Raw genomic sequence first — 19,514 nt, 5'->3', positions numbered from 1 at the left:
CAGTATTGAGTTTATAGCTCAATACTGACAACACTGAGCTTTCCTATAAAATCTACAACACTGAACTGCTTTCCTATGAAATCCATCTTGAATTTAAAATATAATATAAAACCGGATTTAAAAAATGGATAAAATATGATATAAAATAGTATACATTAACTTCCTAGCAAATTTTACTGGGAATGCATTTTAAATGTTTATCTGTATATATTTTGCCTACACAAAACAAGACTGGTACAAAAATGAGGAAAATCTTGAATGAATAGAACAAAGATTTAGTCACATGAATTGCACTTTCTGCAGAGCATTTTATGACTAGAAGGAATCTGAGCATGTCTATTTTGCCCCCACTTCCCTTTTTAAAGTGAAGTAAACAGAAATCTAGCAAAGGCTATTTGACTTAAGCCAGTCGCATGACTAATGAGTGGAAGAATATGATTCACCAACACAAAAGGGGCTTTAAAAAATGACTGGTGTTGATATATTTTAAATATAATAAAAATGAAAAATGAGTTATTTGCTTGAAAACAAGATTTTTTTTCAAAAGCTTCTTTTTAAACAGTGTACTTCCCTGATACATCAAGTTTTTTCTACAATGATAAATAGAGTTACACCTCTACTGTGGAAGGATTTCCTGGAGAAGGTGGGGAGGGCACACTACACACTAAATGTGGAGGCAATAATGTTAGAGCCGGCTGGGAACATACTGGAATCAGTCAACTGACTTTCTAGTCTGGAAATAATTTTATCTCAATCTTTGACATTTCCATTTCCATATTACTTCATACCTAAACCTAACATGACACGTCCCTCCTCCCATCCCATTCCCATCTGTGTGCGTGTGTGAGACAGATAGACAGACACACACACACACACACATGCGCTCACACACATGTTCCCTCATGAGTCCCCTTATCCCCCAACTCCAAATTTTATTCTCTCTGGCTCACACCCCCTTCTTCCCAACCCTGATTAAAAGCCTGTATCAAAGCGTACACCTGCACTTTCCTCCAGGGACTCTTGTCAGCCATGGACAAGTCTGTTGCAGGTGACTGTTCTTACAAGAAAACAGGAATAACTGCAGAGAGCACCTTTGCCAGGCTGGAGAGCGGGATGAGGATGGAAACACAGGCATCAGAAGTTCTGAGAACTTCCTTCTATGGGAACCTCTAAGCTAAGCCTCAGTATACTAATCTACAAAGTGAGAGTCACAGGACTGGTCATGAAGACTAAATGAAGCAAACAACAGCAGCCACTTTGTGGTTGTAGGGCTTAAAGTATGAGGAACTGATAAATAATTTCATGTAATAATAACAAAACCAGGGACTGATGATCAAAAACTACTTAGACAGCAATGAATTAAAGCACACTGCCATTAATATAATTTCCTTTTTTCCAACAAAGTAATTTACACTTGAAATTGTCAAGCTCAATCCTCCCCTCCCCACTGCACATGCTCACCAGCTCTAGCCAGTCGAGTTGGGCTGGGGGGGTTCACTGGCACGAGGGCACGGGCCATCTCTTCTTTCACGCGACCCTATGCACTAAATGGACAGCTCAGACAGTCCCTCCATCTACACTTACATACGAGGATATCAAATTGCTTATAAGACACGGGAACACGTACTCACTTTCAAGGATATCAAATTGCCTTTGAGACACAATAACAGCAGCCTATTCAAATCTTCTCTATCGTTTGGAGAACCACCTTAAAGGGTCTCATTCATTGTTTAAGAAGGAAATCATCACATCATGAAAAGAGATCATTATGAAAATGAATTTACTTTCTAAATAAATAGATGGACTACAAGGCCTTGTGCTTTGTAAAGTAGCTAGGTCTGGTAAATGTAATGACCACTTTATAGAACAATTATAACACTTGGAAATAGGTTATGGGTTTTATATTTTAATAAACTGCCAATTGAGCATATAAGAGGTTTAATATAATTAAAGTACTTTTGGTCTATCAAATCAATACATTATCAACAACTGAGCTCAAATGTTTTGATACTAATATTTTACCCTAATTTTATACACGCACACGCACACACAAGCACACGCACACACACAGATATATGGTTGTTTGAAACATCACTGATAAACAGATAATCAATCAACCTGTTGAATCAGACATTATTACTTTGAAAATTCCAGTTGATATACAGTAACTCACAGGTATAGAAGAAAGATCGTCTGATTCTTTTTTTTTTTTAAAGAAATCCCATGGGTTTTAAAAAAACTTAATTAATTTATTTATTGGCTGCGTTGGGTCTTCGTTGCTGCGCGCAGGCTTTCTCTAGTTGTGGCGAGCGAGGGCTACTCTTCATTGTGGGGCGCGGGCTTCTCCTGTGGAGCACGGGCTTTAGGCATGCAGGCTTCAGTAGTCGCAGTGTGTGGGCTCAGTAGCTGCAGCACAGGCAGCTAGAGTGCAGGCTCAGTCATTGTGGCATGCAGGCTCAGTAGCTGTGGCTCACGGGCTCTAGAGTGCAGGCTCAGTAGTTGTGGCACACGGGCTTTGTTGCTCCGTGGCATGTGGGATCTTCCCGGACCAGGGATTGAACCCATGTCCCCTGCACTGGCAGGCCGATTCTTATCCACTGTGCCACCAGGGAAGTCCCTCGTCCGATTCTAAAATTGTGTATTTTGAGATCTTCAGAAAAAAAATCAAATTAGCCCAGAGTTTTTTATTATTAGTGTGAATTTAGCACTCTTGAGACTAGGTTAAAGGTTAAAGTGACTAACATACATATATGAACTAATATGTATGAAAATTTTCTTTAATTTCAAGAAAAATGCATACATTGAAGAGGAAAGGGAAATGCATTTGGACCCTATAAGACTTTATTCCTAAAACCTCAGTATTGACAGGCAATTTATGCAGTATAAAATCTGTAATTAAATGGTACAGAATGTTCATGCCAGGATTTCCACATATTTTATAGCTTACCTTCTCAAGACTCATTATTAAGTAAGTTCTTATTTATAAATTTAAAGAATGGAAAGGGCACTCAAAGGCTTCATCTACAGCCCACAAAACTTCCTGTATTTACTAGAAATATCTTGGTCAAAATGCTTCTAATAGTCAAAAATGCTTTCAAAACTGGCTTCTTTCAACCAGAACATTTCTGAAGCTCTGAAAACACAGACATAATGCATAAATCATTTCAGTTCAACAGACATTTCTAGAGTGTTTCCTACATGCACACACTGCAGTAAGAGTCACCAACAGGAAAATGATTCAAAACACAGTCATTCTTCTCAAGCACTGTCTGGTCCAGCTGTGGAGAAACAGTTCAAAGACAAGCAAATAACTCCCGGGGGGTATGAGACATGCAGGACTGAGGGGTATAAGACAGAGGGAGTGAAGGGTGGAGGGAGGTACCACGTGAGCAGGCTTTTTAGGTGGGTAAACAGGAGCTCACCAAGAAGGCAAGGCGGGGAGAGACTGCCAGGCAGAAAGAACAGAAATGTGCTAGGGCCACAGACATACAACAAGCATGATATATTCGGAAACTGTAAGTAATTCTGACTGGATAGTGTAAAATGCAAAGAAGGGAGAGTTGAAAAGGAGAATAAAAACACAACTAGGTGAAATGCCATAAGGCCTCGTGTGCAAGACAATGGAGTTTGGTTTCACTCTCTAGGCCATGAGGAGCCATGTTAACCAGAAAGCAAAGTGCCTTGTCAAGCTGCCAGGTGTCCAGTGATCAGGAAGGAGGAGCCAAACTGAAAATAACAACCACGCCCTATTCCCTTACCGCAGCAGCGCAAACAAGAGGCCAACAAAGAGGTTTTGCTCTCCTTGCTCTATTTTCCCCTCAGAATGGCGCTGGGTGACGTCAGGTGACAGGCGGTGCAGGTGGGTGATCTTCTCACTGTGGAAGAGCACTGGACAGCAGAGGCCCCGCATATGTGGACCCAGGGCTGGTGGAGGGAAAGAGTGGAGGCAAGGGCCTTAGCCAAGGTCCTTCGAGTGCAGGCGCCGGGTGAGGAGTGCAGGCGCCGGGTGATGAATGCAGGCGCCGGGTGAGGAATGCAGGTGTGTGTGCTCCTGTGGCCTGTGGGCGTGGCACACCAAGCTCACCATCCCCTACAGAAAACCAGAGTGCAGCACTCAAGTCCCGTGTAGAAAGGGCAGCCTGCCCCCGGGAGGCCTGCCTGGGAAAGCAGGCCTCAGGTCAGGCCTGGAAGAACACGCGGAGGTTTGGGCCTGGAGCCAGACTCCTCGGGTCAGATCTGTGACCTACAGCAATCATTCCCGACAAAGTGGAAGGTGAACTGGACAGAGAGAATTTACAGAGATGAGACCAGCAGGAGGCTATTGTAATAACCCAGGTTGGACATGTGGGCCTGAACTCTTGGTGAAGTGACTAAATCTAAGCCACACAGGACAAGAAGTGAATCCAGGAAGGACTGATAAACTGTCAGAAAATAGTGGGGAGGGGAGGTCAAGGGACAATACCGGTTCAGGTGGCAGTGAGTGGAAGAGCTCAATGGGCAGGGGGTGAGGAACGAAAGCCCACGATTTCCAAGATGGAATGATCACAGGTTATCACGAGGACAAAGGTGTGTTCAGGTAAGCAGAGTGCTGAAGTAGAGGAGGTGTCAAGGAGACAAAGCTAAAGTTTCTTTTATCAATCAAATCAGTCAAGATGCTGGCAGATGACAGTGACAATGGGTTCAAGAATAACAGAAGCAGATGGCATGAGGTTTTGGTACAAGTATGAAGAGTCATTGTTTAGAAGGAGCAGAGAGAGAGAATATCACCAACCGACCCCAGTCCAAAGATCTGAAGCTGTGGAGGACAGAGCAGCCTCCCACAAGAGGGAGGCAAGAGAAAGCACTGCCCTTGGGGGAGCGGGAGTCCTGAGAAGAGCCTGAGGGTACTGAGAAGTTCCTTTTAAAAATGGAGCAGAGTTTCCAGAAAGAAGAATGGAGATTCAAGTTTCTGCTTAGATATGTCAACAAAGCTTTTGCTTCATTTTAATGAATCATAAATTATATAGTAAGAAAAAAAGACCCTGAACCAAGATGGTGGAGTATAAGGACGTGCTCTCACTCCCCATTGTGAGAACACTGGAATCACAACTAGCTGCTGGACAATCATCGACAGGAAGACACTGGAACTCACCAAAAAACATACCCCACATCCAAAGACAAAGGAGAAGCCACAATGAGAGGGTAGGAGGGGTGCAATCACAGTAAAATCAAATCCCATAACTGCTGGGTGGGTAACTCACAGACTGGAGAACACTTAAACCACAGAAGTCAACTCACTGGCGTGAAGGTTCTGAGCCCCATGTCAGGCTTCCCAACCTGGGGGTCCGGCAACAGGAGGAGGAATTCCAAGAGAATCACACTTTGAAGGCTAGTGCGATCTGACTGCAGGACTTTGACATGACTGGGGGAAACAGAGCCTCCACTCTTGGAGGGCACACACAAAGTAGTGTGCGCATCGGGACCCAGGGGAAGGAGCAGTGACCCCAAGGGAGACTGAACTAGACCTACCTGCTAGTGTTGGAGGGTCTCCTGCAGAGGCGGGGGCGGGGCTGTGGCTCACCATGGGGACAAGGCCACTGGCAGCAGAAGTTCTGGGAAGTACTCCCTGGAGTGAGCCCTCCCAGAGTCTGCCATTAGCCCCACTAAAGAGCCCAGGCAGGCTCCAGTGCTGGGTGCCTCAGGCCAAACAACCAACAGGGAGGGAAGCCAGCCCCACCCATCAGCAGTCAAGCAGATTAAAGTTTTACTGAGCTCTGCCCACCAGAGCAACAGTCAGCTCTACCCACCACCAGTCCCTCCCATCAGGAAACTTGCACAAGCCTCTTAGATAGCCTCATCCACCAGAGGGCAGACAGCAGAAGCAAGAAGAACTACAATCCTGCAGCCTGTGGAACAAAAACCACATTCACAGAAAGATAGACAAGATGAAAAGGCAGAGGGCTATGTACCAGATGAAGGAACAAGATAAAACCCCAGAAAAACAACTAAATGAAGTGGAGATACGCAGCCTTCCAGAAAAAGAATTCAGAATAATGATAGTGAAGATGATCCAGGACCTCGGAAAAAGAATGGAGGCAAAGATGGAGAAGATGCAACAAATGTTTAACAAAGACCTAGAAGAATTAAAGAACAAACAAACAGAGATGAACAATAAAATAACTGAAATGAAAACTACACTAGAAGGAATCAATAGCAGAATAACTGAGGCAGAAGAACGGATAAGTGACCGGGAAGACAGAATGGTGGAATTCACTGCCATGGAACAGAATAAAGAAAAAAAGAATGAAAAGAAAAGAAGACAGCCTAAGAGACCTCTAGGACAACATTAAACTCAACAACATTCGCATTATAGGGGTCCTAGAAGGAAAAGAGAAAGGACCAGAGAAAATATTTGAAGGGATTATAGTCGAAAACTTCCCTTACATGAGAAAGGAAATAGCCACCCAAGTCCAGGAAGTGCAGCGAGTCCCATACAGGATAAACCCAAGGAGAAACACGCCGAGACACATAGTAATCAAACTGCCAAAAATTAAAGACAACGAAAAATTATTGAAAGCAGCAAGGGAAAAATGACAAATAACATACAAGGGAACTCCCATAAGATTAACAGCGAATTTCTCAGCAAAACTATACAAGCCAGAAGGGAGTGGCATGATATACTTAAAGTGAGGAAAGGGAAGAACCTACAACCAAGATTACTCTACCCAGCAAGGATCTCATTCAGATTCGATGGAGAAATCAAAAGCTTTACAGACAAGCAAGGGCTAAGAGAATTCAACACCACCAAACCAGCTCTACAACAAATGCTAAAGAAACTTCTCTAAGTGGGAAACACAAGAGAAGAAAAGGACCTACAAAAACAAACCCAAAACAATTAAGAAAATGGTCACAGGAACGTACATATCGATAATTACCTTAAACGTGAATGGATTAAATGCTCCAACCAAAAGACACAGGCTTGCTGAATGGATAAAAAACCAAGATCCATATATATATGCTGTCTACAAGAGACCCACTTAAGACCTAGGGACACATACAGACTGAAAGTGAGGGGATGGAAAAAGATATTCCATGCAAACGGAAATCAAAAGAAAGCCGGAGTAGCAATACTCATATCAGATAAAATAGACTTTAAAATAAAGATTGTTACAAGAGACAAGGAAGGACACTACATAATGATCAAGGGATCAATCCAAGAAGAAGATATAACAATTATAAATATATATGCACCCAACACAGGAGCACCTCAATACATAAGGCAACTGCTAACAGTTGTAAAAGAGGAAATCGACAGTAACACAATAATAGTGAGGGACTTTAACACCTCACTTACACCAATTGACAGATCATCCAAAATGAAAATAAATAAGGGAACAGAAGCTTTAAATGATACAATAGACCAGACAGATTTAATTGATATTTATAGGACATCCCATCCAAAAACAGCAGATTACACTTTCTTCTCAAGTGTGCACGGAACATTCTCCAGGATAGATCACATCTTGGGTCACAAATCAAACCTCAGTAAATTTAAGAAAACTGAAATCATATCAAGCATCTTTTCTGACCACAATGCTATGAGATTAGATATCAATTACTGGGAAAAAAACGTAAAAAACACAAACACATGGAGGCTAAATAATACGTTACTAAATAACCAAGAGATCATTAAAGAAATCAAAGAGGAAATCAGAAAATACCTACAGACCAATGACAATGAAAAGACCATGATCCAAAACCTATGGGATGCAGCAAAAGCAGTTCTAAGAGGGAAGTTTATAGCAATACAAGCCTACCTCAAGAAACAAGAAAATTCTCAAATAAACAATCTAACCTTACACCCAAATGAACTAGAGAAAGAAAAAAACAAAACCCAAAGTTAGCAGAAGGAAAGATATCATAAGGATCAGAGCAGAAAAAAATGAAATAGAAACAAAGAAAACAGTAGCAAAGATCAAAAAAACTAAAAGCTGGTTCTTTGAGAAGATAAACAAAATTGATAAACCATTAGCCAGACTCATCAAGAAAAAGAGGAAGAGGACTCAAATCCATAAAATTAGAAATGAAAAAGAAGAAGTTACACCAGACACTGCAGAAATACAAAGCATCCTAAGAGACTACTACAAACAACTCTATGCCAATAAAATGGACAACGTGGAAGAAATGGACAAATTCTTAGAAAGGTATAACCTTCCAAGAATGAACCAGGAAGAAATAGAAAATATGAACAGACCAATCACAAGTAATGAAATTGAAACTGTGATTAAATATGTTCCAACAAACAAAAGTCCAGGACCAGATGGCTTCACAGGTGAATTCTATTAAACATTTAGAGAAGAGGTAACACCTATCCTTCGCAAACTCTTCCAAAATGTAGCAGAGGGAGGAACACTCCCAAACTCATTCTATGACGCCACCATCACCCTCATACAAAAACCAGACAAAGATACTACAAAAAAAGAAAATTACAGACCAATATCACTGATGAATATAGATACAAAAATCCTCAACAAAATACTAGCAAACAGAATCCAACAACATATTAAAAGGATCATACCCCATGATCAAGTGGGATTTATCCCAGGGATGCAAGGATTCTTCCATATATGCAAATCAATCAATGTGAGACACCATATTAAAAAATTGAAGAAGAAAAACCATATGATCATCTCAGTAGATGCAAAAAGCTTTTGACAAAATTCAACGCCCATTTATCATAAAAACTCTCCAGAAAGTGGGCATAGAGGGAACCTACCTCAACATAATAAAGGCCATATACGACAAACCCACAGCAAACATCATTCTCAATGGTGAAAAACTGAAAGCATTTCCTCTATGATCAGGAACAAGACAAGGATGTCCACTCTCACCAGCTACAGTAATCAAGACAATATGGTAATGGCACAAAACGAGAAAGTTAAAGACTTTCTTCTTGGGTCCAATTCTATAAATTCCTAGAAAAATAGACATAACTTTTCATTAGCCTATCAAAAAAGACAGACTATAAGCAGTATCCTGGTTAGAACTAAAGAGGAATGCTTGGAGCTCTTATTCATACATATAAAATGGATTTATTTAAGGTGATTTATTAAGGGTGATCTGAATAAACTTACATATTACCAGAACTAATTAGTCGTACTTTATTTAATATAGTACACATCCCATATGTGTACTATATTACACATCCCATATGTGTCTCTCCCCAAACTGTGTGTCATCGTGGGTTTTAAACTAGTGTTTCAGATAAACTCCATACTTCAGTCACAAAAGAAATGATACCCACCACTGATCATGTACTGAGCTCTTACTACGTGCCAGGTGCTTTACAAAGATCTCAAGAATCTTCACAACTGTCTGTGGGATGTGAAATATGGCAATTCACCTTGTAATTAAATTAGAATGATTCTCTTTGGACTCTACATGAAATTTTTTTCAACTAAAATGTTATTACACAAAATTTTATAAAAATTGAAAAATACACAAGTTATATAAAGTAAAAAGGGAAAGCTCCCTCTACCCCCACCCTGCCTCTGTACTCTTTCTATTCCGTAGTACAGAGTTTGGAAGGTTTATTTTTATGTATTAAGTAGGTCAGCTGTGTTTCCCATTCTTGGATAAGTGGCCTTCTATAGGAGACATTCTATGGGGCCCAGCAGCACACTCCCCTCTGGGCACCAGAGCTGTATGCAACAGAAGTGACCCTCTGTGGGCTGCATGGGCCTTCAGTTGCGGCGGGGCTGACTGCTGTGGGTGCGCTGGTGAGTGCAGCTGGACCCCGGCCTGGTTGGCTGCCAGCCCCTGCCTCACGCAGTGACTACTGGCCCATTGTGGGTGGGTACACATAGTATTTTTAACTCATAGACACTGATAGATAATAAAGAAAATAGCTAAAATGAGATTCTGGATTATCTGAAAGTTAATTCATATCTCCTGCATTAAATATTTAATCACATCCACTATAAAAGTTAAATCATCAGATGTGTAGCTTCCTCTCTGCATCCTTGTCCCTTCCTGAAAGACACACTAACATTTTTTTACAATGGACAAAAGAAGAGTGGCAGAAAGAGGGTGAAAAGCAAGTCACATGGGAAACTGACTAAACCAGTTCAGTAACATTTATTTTCCATTTGTAAGGAAGCTTTATGAAAATCTTTGTTTTATTAAATGGATTCACACAGTAACATTTTAAAGAACAGATTTAATTCTGCCTAAGTTGCTTCTTTCCTGAATGATTTTCAGCACTCATCAGGATGGCAATAAATATTTTAAATGATAGGCAATGTTGAAAATTCAGTTTTCTCTTTCACAATGCCATTAAATAGGAAAGCAGTAGTACTTACCTCCTTTGCACTCTTAATTTTAGTCAGAAATGTATACAGCTCCATTGTCTCTGCAAACAGTGCACGACACACTGCCTGATAATGATTTGGTGCCTCTGATGCAGTTGGGAGATGAGCAGCACATAACTACAGAAGAGGAAAATAAAGGTACTTTTTTATTATCTGTGGGGTTTTTGTACCTTAAAAACAGACACACCCAGTATATTCACATTTTCATATCAGACAGCAAGGCAACCCCACAATTCCCATCACCCAAAGCTTAATGCATCACAAGACGACCAGTAAAGTCCACACAATTAATATGGAAAAAGTGGTCCAGTAACTAACAAGCACCCAGCAGCACAGATGAGCTTACTAGAATTAGTTAGCTTCTACTTGAAAACGATAGGGCATGTGTAAAAGTTTTGGTTGGGAGTACAAAGGGAACTACCAATTACTGAGTACTGATCGGAACTCAGGTATTTTAATAACTACCATTTATTGAGTACTTATCATGCCATGTTTGATATGTCATATACACAGCATAATATCATTTACTCTTCAATGTAACCCTGAATTAGCACCATTATATAGCAACAGAAACTAAGGCTTCAGAAGAGTCAAGTGACTTGTCCACAGTCATAAAGTTAACATAAGGGAGAAGGAGAATTTGACACAGTCCTATTTGATTCTGAAGCCCAGGATCATTCTAATACACACTGAGTTGTATAATTTAGTAAAAAGAATGTCAGGAAGACATGGGGACCACTGGGAAGATACCTCGTCAGTAGATGGGGAGTGGAGGAAAGAGGGCAGAGGGCAACTGGTGATACTACCAGTCCTAACGTCCTTTACAATACACAGCCCATAACCCCCACAAAACTACTTGTAGGTAAAAGATGCAATTTAACATCACGCACAACAATTTAGAAAAATCAAACACAGCTTATTAGATTGGAAAAGACATCCTGTCAAGAGCCTAGTGCATTTTATTAAAAAGATAATTTTATCTTTCTATAAAATAATAGTTTTGTATCTGTGTACAACAGTTATGTTTTAAGGTACTTCATTTGCATTAAAAAGTTGTAAGTTCTCCCTTATTCTTTACTACATTCAGTAAACTTGACATTAATACAATTACTGAAAATACACATTTATTATATTCAATAACTTGTATCTTTTGGAGAGTAAAAGATATCTTTGTAGCTTATAATATCTTTCACAATGTGTCTTTCTGTTATTTTTTTCATTTGTAATAAGTATTGTATGCAATTTAATAGATTACTATCTTTAATAAAATACATTCTCAGGAAAATATCTTGAGTTTCAGTAAGAAACTTTTTCCACAGTACGAAAAACAGGCTAAGAATTGATTCCTTGGGAGCATGAAAAGCAAAAATCTCACAAGCTTAATTATTCACAAAGTGACCAATGAACAGAGTATATTTTTTGCACAATTATTTTTGTATGCAGAAAACAGCTTCCCACATAGAATTATCATTTCCAAGGTTATGAAAGGCATCTGCTAGGACTTTCACCTTTCACTAATCCCACAATTTTATATTCCAATTATATGTTCTGAATATGGCATAACATTTTTGACTGTAATTCACAGTAAGAAATACATTTTAGGGGGCTTCCCTGTGGCACAGTGGTTAAGAGTCCGCCTGCCAATACAGCGGACACGAGTTCAAGCGCTGGTCTGGAAAGATCCCACATGCCGCAGAGCAACTAAGCCCATGAGCCACAACTACTGAGCCTGCACTCTAGAGCCCATGAGCCACAACTACCGAGCCCGTGTGCCACGACTACTGAAGCCCACATGCCACAACTACTGAAGCCCGTGCACCTAGAGCCTGTGCTCCACAACAAGCCACCACAATAAGAAGACCGCACACCGCAACGAAGAGTAGCCCCTGCTCGCTGCAACTAGAAAAAGCCCGCGTGCAGCAACAAAGACACAACGCAGCCAAAAATTAAGTAAATAAATAAATAGAAATACATTTTACATAAGGATTCAAACACATGCATATGTATATGTTTTATACACAAAAATTTCACAGAACAAAACTTACACATTCAATTGATTTCACAACCCACTAACAGGCTGTGCCCTGCAACTTGGAAAACACTGGTGTAAAACTCTAAAATTTTTTTAATGCACATGATATAATCTTATATGTAGAAAATCCACAAAAACTATTAGAACTAAGAAGCAATTTTAGCAAAGTTGTGGGATACATGATCAACACAAAAAAGTTCTATTTCTAAACAATACTAATGAACAATCAGAAAATGAAATTAGAAAACAATACCATTTTTTTTAATAGCAAAAAAATAAAATACTAAGGAATAAATTTAACCAAGGAGGTGCAAGCCTTACACACTGAAAACTCTAAAGCATTGCTGAAAGAAATTAAAGAAGACTTACATAAATGGAAAGACACCCCGTATTCATGGGTTGGAAGACTTAATATTGTTAAGACAGTAATACTACACAAAATGATCTACAGATTGAATGCAATCCCTAACTAATTCCCAAAGGCCTTTTTTGAAGAAATGGAAAAGCGGATCCTAAAGTTCATATAGAATTGCAAGGGGCCCCAAATAGCTGAGACAATCTTGAAAAAAACAGAGCTAGAAGACTCAAACTTCCAAATTTCAAAACTTACCTCAAAGTTATACTAATCAAAACAAAGTGGTACTTGCATAAGGACAAACATACAGATCAATGAAATAGAACTGAGTCCAGAAATAAACCCATATATCTATGATTGATTGATTTTTCACGAAAGCGCCCAGACCATTAAGTAGGGAAAGAATATTCTCTTCAACAAATGATGCTGGGAAAACTGGATATCCACATGCAGGAAAAAAAAAAAAAAAAAAATGAAGTAGTGGTACCCCTATCTCACACCATATATAAATATTAACTCAAAATGGATCAGGGGGCTTCCCTGGTGGCGCAGTGGCTGAGAGTCCACCTGCTGATGCAGGGGACACAGGTTCGTGCCCCGGTCTGGGAAGATCCCACATGCCGCGGAGTGGCTGGGCCTGTGAGCCATGGCCGCTGAGCCTGCGCGCCCGGAGCCTGTGCTCCGCAACGGGAGAGCACTGTTGTGCTCTCACAACAATGAGAGACCCGCGTATCGCGCAAAAAAAAAAAAAAAAAAAAAAAGGATCAGAGACCTAAATATAAGAACCAAAACTATAAAACTCTTAGACGAAACCATAGGCGTAAACCTTCATGGTCGTGGATTCAGTACTGGTTTTTAAGATATGATACCAAAAGCACAAGAAATAGCATATCTTATTTTATTGCACTATACTGTGCATCGCAGATATTTTGTTTTTTTACAAATTGAAAGTTTGTAGCGACCCTGCATTGGGCAAGTATTTCAGTGCCATTTTTCCAACAGCATTTGTTCACTTCTTGTCTCTATGTCACATTTTGGTAATTCTCGCAATATTTCAAACTTTTTCATTATTATTACATTCATTATGGTGATCTGTGATCAGTGATTTTTGGTATTACTATTGTAATTTTTTTTGATTTTTATTTTGAAATTAAGGTATGTACATTGTTTTAGACATAATGCTATTACACACTTAATAGACTACTGTATAGCATAAACATAACTTTTATAGGCAGTGGGGACCCAAAATATTCATGTAACTCGCTTTATTGCAATATTTGCTTTATTGCAGTGGTCTGGAACTAAACCTGCAATATCTCCGAGGTATGCCTATAAATGGATAAATTAGACTTCATCAAAGTTAAAAATTTTTGTACATCAAAGGACACTATCAAGAGAGTGAAAAGATAATCCACAGAATCAGAGAAAATATTTGCGAATCATATATCTAATAAGGATCTAGTATCCAGAATACATAAAGAACTCAAACTCAACAAAAGATAAACAATCTAATTTAAAAATTGACTTGACTAGACATTTTTCCAAAGAAGGTATACGAATGGCCAAAAAGCACATAAAAAGATGCTCAACATCACTGGTCATTAGAAAATGCAAATCAAAACCACAATTAGATACCACTCACATCCACTAGAATGGCTATAAAAACAAAGAAAAAATGGAAAATAAGTGTTGGCAAGAATGTGGAGAGATTGGAACCCTTGCGTATTGCTGGTGGGAATGTAAAATGGTGAAGCCACTGTGAAAATAGCTTGATGGTTCCTCAAAAGTTAAAGATAGAATTACCATGTGATCTAGCAATTCCATTCCTAGGTATATACCCAAAAGAATTGAAATTAGGTGTTCAAACAAAAACTAGAACACAAACGTTCATACCAGCACTATTCATAGCAGCTGGAAAGAATTCCAATGTTCTAAACTGATGAATGGATAAACAAAATGTGGTATACTCACAAAATGGAATCTTACTAAGCCACAGAAAGGAAAAAGGTACTGACACATGCTACAACATGGACGAACCTTAAAAATATTATGCTAAGTCTAAGAAGCCAGACACAAAAGGTCACATACTGTATGATTCCATTCATATGAAATACCCAGAATACATAAATCCACAGAGACAGAAAGCTGATTAGTGGTTGCCAGTGTCTGAAGGAGGAAGGATGGGAAGAGATGGGTATGAGGTTTCCATCTGGGATAATGTAAAAGCTCTAGAACTAGACAGTGGTGATGGCTGGACAGTATTGTGAATGTACTTAATGGCACTAAATTGTATACCTTTAAATGGTTTAAATGGTAAATTTTATGTGTATTTTACTACAATTTTTAAATGTATAAAAAATTTTAAAAGAACAACGAAATTCCACAAAGTTTCCATTGAGACAGAGGAGAAATAATCCCTCAGAGGAAAAATAACCCCAGTGGTTATTTCAGTGTCAATGTTGATACTTATTTTATTCTTTGTGTTTACATGCATCTTCACCTCTAATCCTTACAACAACCCAATTTACAGATTTAGAATAGCTAAGTAATTTACCCAAGGCCACACAGTGAGACAGAACTGGAAATGAACCCAGGCAGTCTAACTCTAGAGCCCAAGTCCTTATGCACTCCACCCTAGAATGAGAGTATATTACTCTTCCATTAAAGGAAATAATGTTCTTAAAGTGCTTAAGCATAGAGCATAGTATACAGTAAGCATGCAACAAAATCATCTTCTACAGTTACCAAAGAGGGGATAGTTGGGGGCAGAGGGACACAATTAGAAGGAACAGGTTCTGTCCCATATCTATCAACATGCCATTATATAACTTTGGACAATTTATTTAACATTGCTGAGTTTCAGCTTATTTCTAAAAGGAGAAGACTACGCTATATAATAATATCTTACTTAACCTACCTTCGCTGTTCTATGAATAAATTTTAAGCTAAACCAAAATGCTGGAGTTTTTAGGGTTCAATCTTGGATCTTTGGGTTTCTCTCTACTCACCTTAGCTGATCTTGTCTACTCTAACTGCTTTAAACGCTACCTATAAAGTTGATGACTCCCCAACTCCTACTCTAGGCCACTGCTTTTTTGGTCACGAAAAGAACTACTTTACCTTTAATCTGGAAAGATACTTCACTAGGTAATGAATTTTAGGTTCTATTCTAGAACTTTGACAATGTCATTCCAGTCTGTCTTCTAGATTCCATTGTTTCTGTTGAGAAGTCAGGTGCAGTCCAGTTTTTTCTCTGGCTTGATTTTAGACTCTCTGCTTGTGGTTTTTAGCAGTTTAGGTATGAAACTAGACTGTTTTCCATTTAATTTATCTTGCTCTTTTTGTTTGTGGGGCTTCCAGAATCTGCAGCATAGTGTTTTGCATTGTTTTGGGAAATTCTTAGTATGTCTTCAAATATGCCTTCCATCCTCTCTCTTCATTGGCTCTCCTTGGGACTTTAATTATGTGTACTGCTTTCATTCTTTTTGTGTCTGTGCTTCACTCTGAATATTTTCTATTGACAACGTTCCACTTCATTCTCTCTTCAGCTCCGTCTAGTCTATTAAACCCATCCATTAAACTTTTATTTCAGTTACTTCATTTTTTGGTTCTCAAATTTCCATTTGGTTCTTTCTATATATTTTCCAGTTCTCTACTCAAAGTTTCAATCCTGACTCTTAGAATCCTGAACATCAATTAAAAGTCTATCTGGGCTTCCCTGGTGGCGCAGTTGTTGAGAGTCCACCTGCCGATGCAGGGGACGAGGCTTCGTGTCCCGGTCCGGGAAGATCCCACATGCCGCGGAGCAGCTAGGCCCGTGAGCCATGGCCACTGAGCCTGTGCGTCCGGAGCCTGTGCTCCGCAACGGGAGAGGCCACAACAGTGAGAGGCCCGCATACCGCAAAAAAAAAAAAAAAAGTCTATCTGACAACTCCATTATCTGAATTCTCTGTATAGAATCATTAATAATATTGCCAGAATCGAAATTAATTTTCTGAAAACTTCATTACACACATAAGACCTTGTTATATATTTTCAACAAAACTTGAAATTATCAGCAAACCTGGGCTAGACTGATGTGATTAGAAAAAAGACAGCCTACAATACTTTCAAAACATTTGGAAACATTTTTTGGTCAAATAAGTTATTAGCATTTGTATTTTGAAGCAATGTACCAACTAGGAAAAAAATCTTTATCTGATAGCAAATCGAAGATGTATGCCAGAAACTCTATTATCCATTGGCCTTTTACCCTAATTAGCGTCAAAATACTACACAGTAAAAGACCATAAAGTTTTTTTAAAAACTTTGGCACAATTAATTGAGAATACAGTTTTTGTTTAAACTCTAAATTACGAAGCATTCAGCAATCCAAGTCACTCTTTATGTCTGGAGACACATATTGCAGTGTGTGTAAGTAATATCACCTTAGAAGAGAAAAAGGCATAATCAGAATTATATCTTCTGATATATTTAGGTTTTATATCACAGTCTTTTGTTGATAATATGAAGCTCCAAATTTCCCCATAATTTATTCTCAACTGCTAAAATTCAAATGTCTTAAAAAATATTCAGTTCACAAAGCTTAGAATTATATTTGCAAAAATCTAAGTAGAATATAATTTTAAACCATAATTAAAATGTTTTGCCTAGTGAGTATAATCATGCATTTGTCATAAGAAATTAATAACAAAGATAATAACAAAGATCATCTTCATTAAATGCAGCATCATATAGTTAGGATAAATTACTAAATTTTTGCCTAAACCAGTGAGAAAATTAGCATGTTTCCAGCAAATTTCAAAACTTAGAGAACAAACATTTTGAAGTACAGAGAACTGCAGTTTGTTCCTTGGAGTCACTCTAATTTGACTGATGGACTATGGTCACCCAACTAACCTATGTTAACACACCTTCACTCAGTAACAGACAAGCTCAAACAAACATTATGGCTTCCCTTGGATATACTCCATTAAACCTAGGCCAAATTTATACACAAATGAAAATAACAGACTCATTCCACTTCAGCTGTCTGTAATACATGTGCAGTTTGAAGATGAAGATAAACTGTGCACTGTACTAATCTAGCTTGGTATAATAAAATTAGGGACTTCCCTGGTGGTCCAGTGGTTGGGACTTTGCCTTCCAATGCAGGCGGTGTGGGTTCGATCTCTGGTCGGGGACCAGGGATCCCACATGCCTTGCGGCCAAAAAACCAAAAAACGTAAAACAGAAGCAATATTGTGATGGAATCAATAAAGACTTTAGAAAGTGGTCCACATCAAAAAAAAAATCTTTAAAAAAAATTAATATAGGATTTTTTTCTATTTTTAATCACACTCTACAGTACTATCCTTTTCTTAAATTTCTCTCCTGATGAGTTTTCAAAATAGCATGTAAATTCTGACATTATGTGGCAAACCAAAAACATATTAGCTTTTTATAAGCAGGGCTTATTATTTGTAAACTATATTCTTGTATTTACAGAAACATGCCAGATTTTTTTGAAAGTATGAATTAACACTGGAAATATAACTTATAAAACTATTCATGGGCAATAACTTAATATAGCCATACTAAAATTTTACAATATTTTATTTATTATACAAATACTAAACAATAAGAGGAATGGAATTTCTGAAGCCATATGGTTCCCCCTGAATCACAATGCCATTAATACCATTTATGGTAAATCATAAATCAGCACAGTCTCTTTTTTTTATAAATTATAGATTTATTGAAAACCATAACACCTACCATTTCTTTTTTTTTTACATCTTTATTAGAGTATAATTGCTTTACAACGGTGTGTTAGTTTCTGCTTTATAACAAAGTGAATCAGTTATACATATACATATGTCCCCATATCTCTTCCCTCTTGCATCTCCCTCCCTCCCACCCTCCCTATCCCACCCTTCTAGGTGGTCACAAAGCACCGAGCTGATCTCCCTGTGCTATGTGGCTGCTTCCCACTAGCTATCTATTTTACGTTTGGTAGTGTATATATGTCCATGTCACTCTCTCACTTTGTCCCAGCTTACCCTTCCCCCTCCCCATATCCTCAAGTCCATTCTCTAGTAGGTCTGCATCTTTATTCCTGAGCACAGTCTCTTCTTTATACACATAGCAGTACACGCAGAATTTTGTGGTCTTTTTTCCATTTATTAAAACAAAAATTTCCCATATTGCTTCATAACCCACATAATTATAATTTAAAGACCATATGATAATCCATGTAGTTGATATACCATTTCTTTGTGAGTCATTTATTTCCAGTTTCAGAACAGTATAAATAATGCTGTGATACACATCTTCATGTATCTATGTAACATTTTGTATTAAAAAACATCTCTTTGTACCGAGAACAGACTGGTGATGCCAGTGGTTGGGGCTTGTGGGTACAGGGTGGGTGAAATGGTGAAGGTGGTCAAAAGGTACAAACTTCCAGTTATAAAATAAGTAAGTCCTAGGGATGTAATGTACAGCATGGTGACTATAGTTAACAATACTGTATTATATATTTGAAAGCTGCTAAAAGAGTAGAGCTTAAAAGTTCTCATCACAAGAAAAAAAATTCGTAACTATGTGTGGTGATGGATGTTAACTAGCCTTACAGTGCTGATCATTTTGCAATTTATACAAATAGGGAATCATTATACATATTGTACAAGTGAAACTAATATAATGTTATATGTCAGTTCTATCTAAGTTTTAAAAATTGCCCTCTTCAATAAATAAATAAAATAAAATTTTAAAAAAAGTCCACAGGGACTAGAAA

At 38.5% G+C, this 19,514-nt stretch overlaps 2 protein-coding genes across 7 annotated transcripts in view; one reads left to right on the top strand and one right to left on the bottom strand.

The window, feature by feature from the left end:
• Positions 1 to 19,514, bottom strand: part of SPIRE1 (spire type actin nucleation factor 1) — a 206,937-nt gene that overhangs the window by 59,835 nt on the left and 127,588 nt on the right. For all 6 annotated transcript variants that reach the window (XM_060028619.1, XM_060028622.1, XM_060028620.1 and 3 more), the window contains exon 4: positions 10,341 to 10,466. In XM_060028619.1, the coding sequence (XP_059884602.1) occupies positions 10,341 to 10,466 (126 nt within the window). The remainder of the gene's footprint in view (positions 1 to 10,340; positions 10,467 to 19,514) is intronic.
• Positions 1 to 19,514, top strand: part of PRELID3A (PRELI domain containing 3A) — a 138,653-nt gene that overhangs the window by 107,883 nt on the left and 11,256 nt on the right. The window lies entirely within an intron of this gene.

This window comes from Delphinus delphis, chromosome 13, assembly GCF_949987515.2.
Source record: "Delphinus delphis chromosome 13, mDelDel1.2, whole genome shotgun sequence".
Classification (NCBI taxonomy): domain Eukaryota; kingdom Metazoa; phylum Chordata; class Mammalia; order Artiodactyla; family Delphinidae; genus Delphinus; species Delphinus delphis.
The sequence above is the reverse complement of the archived record's forward strand: the minus strand, read 5'-3'. Positions and strand labels throughout refer to the sequence as shown.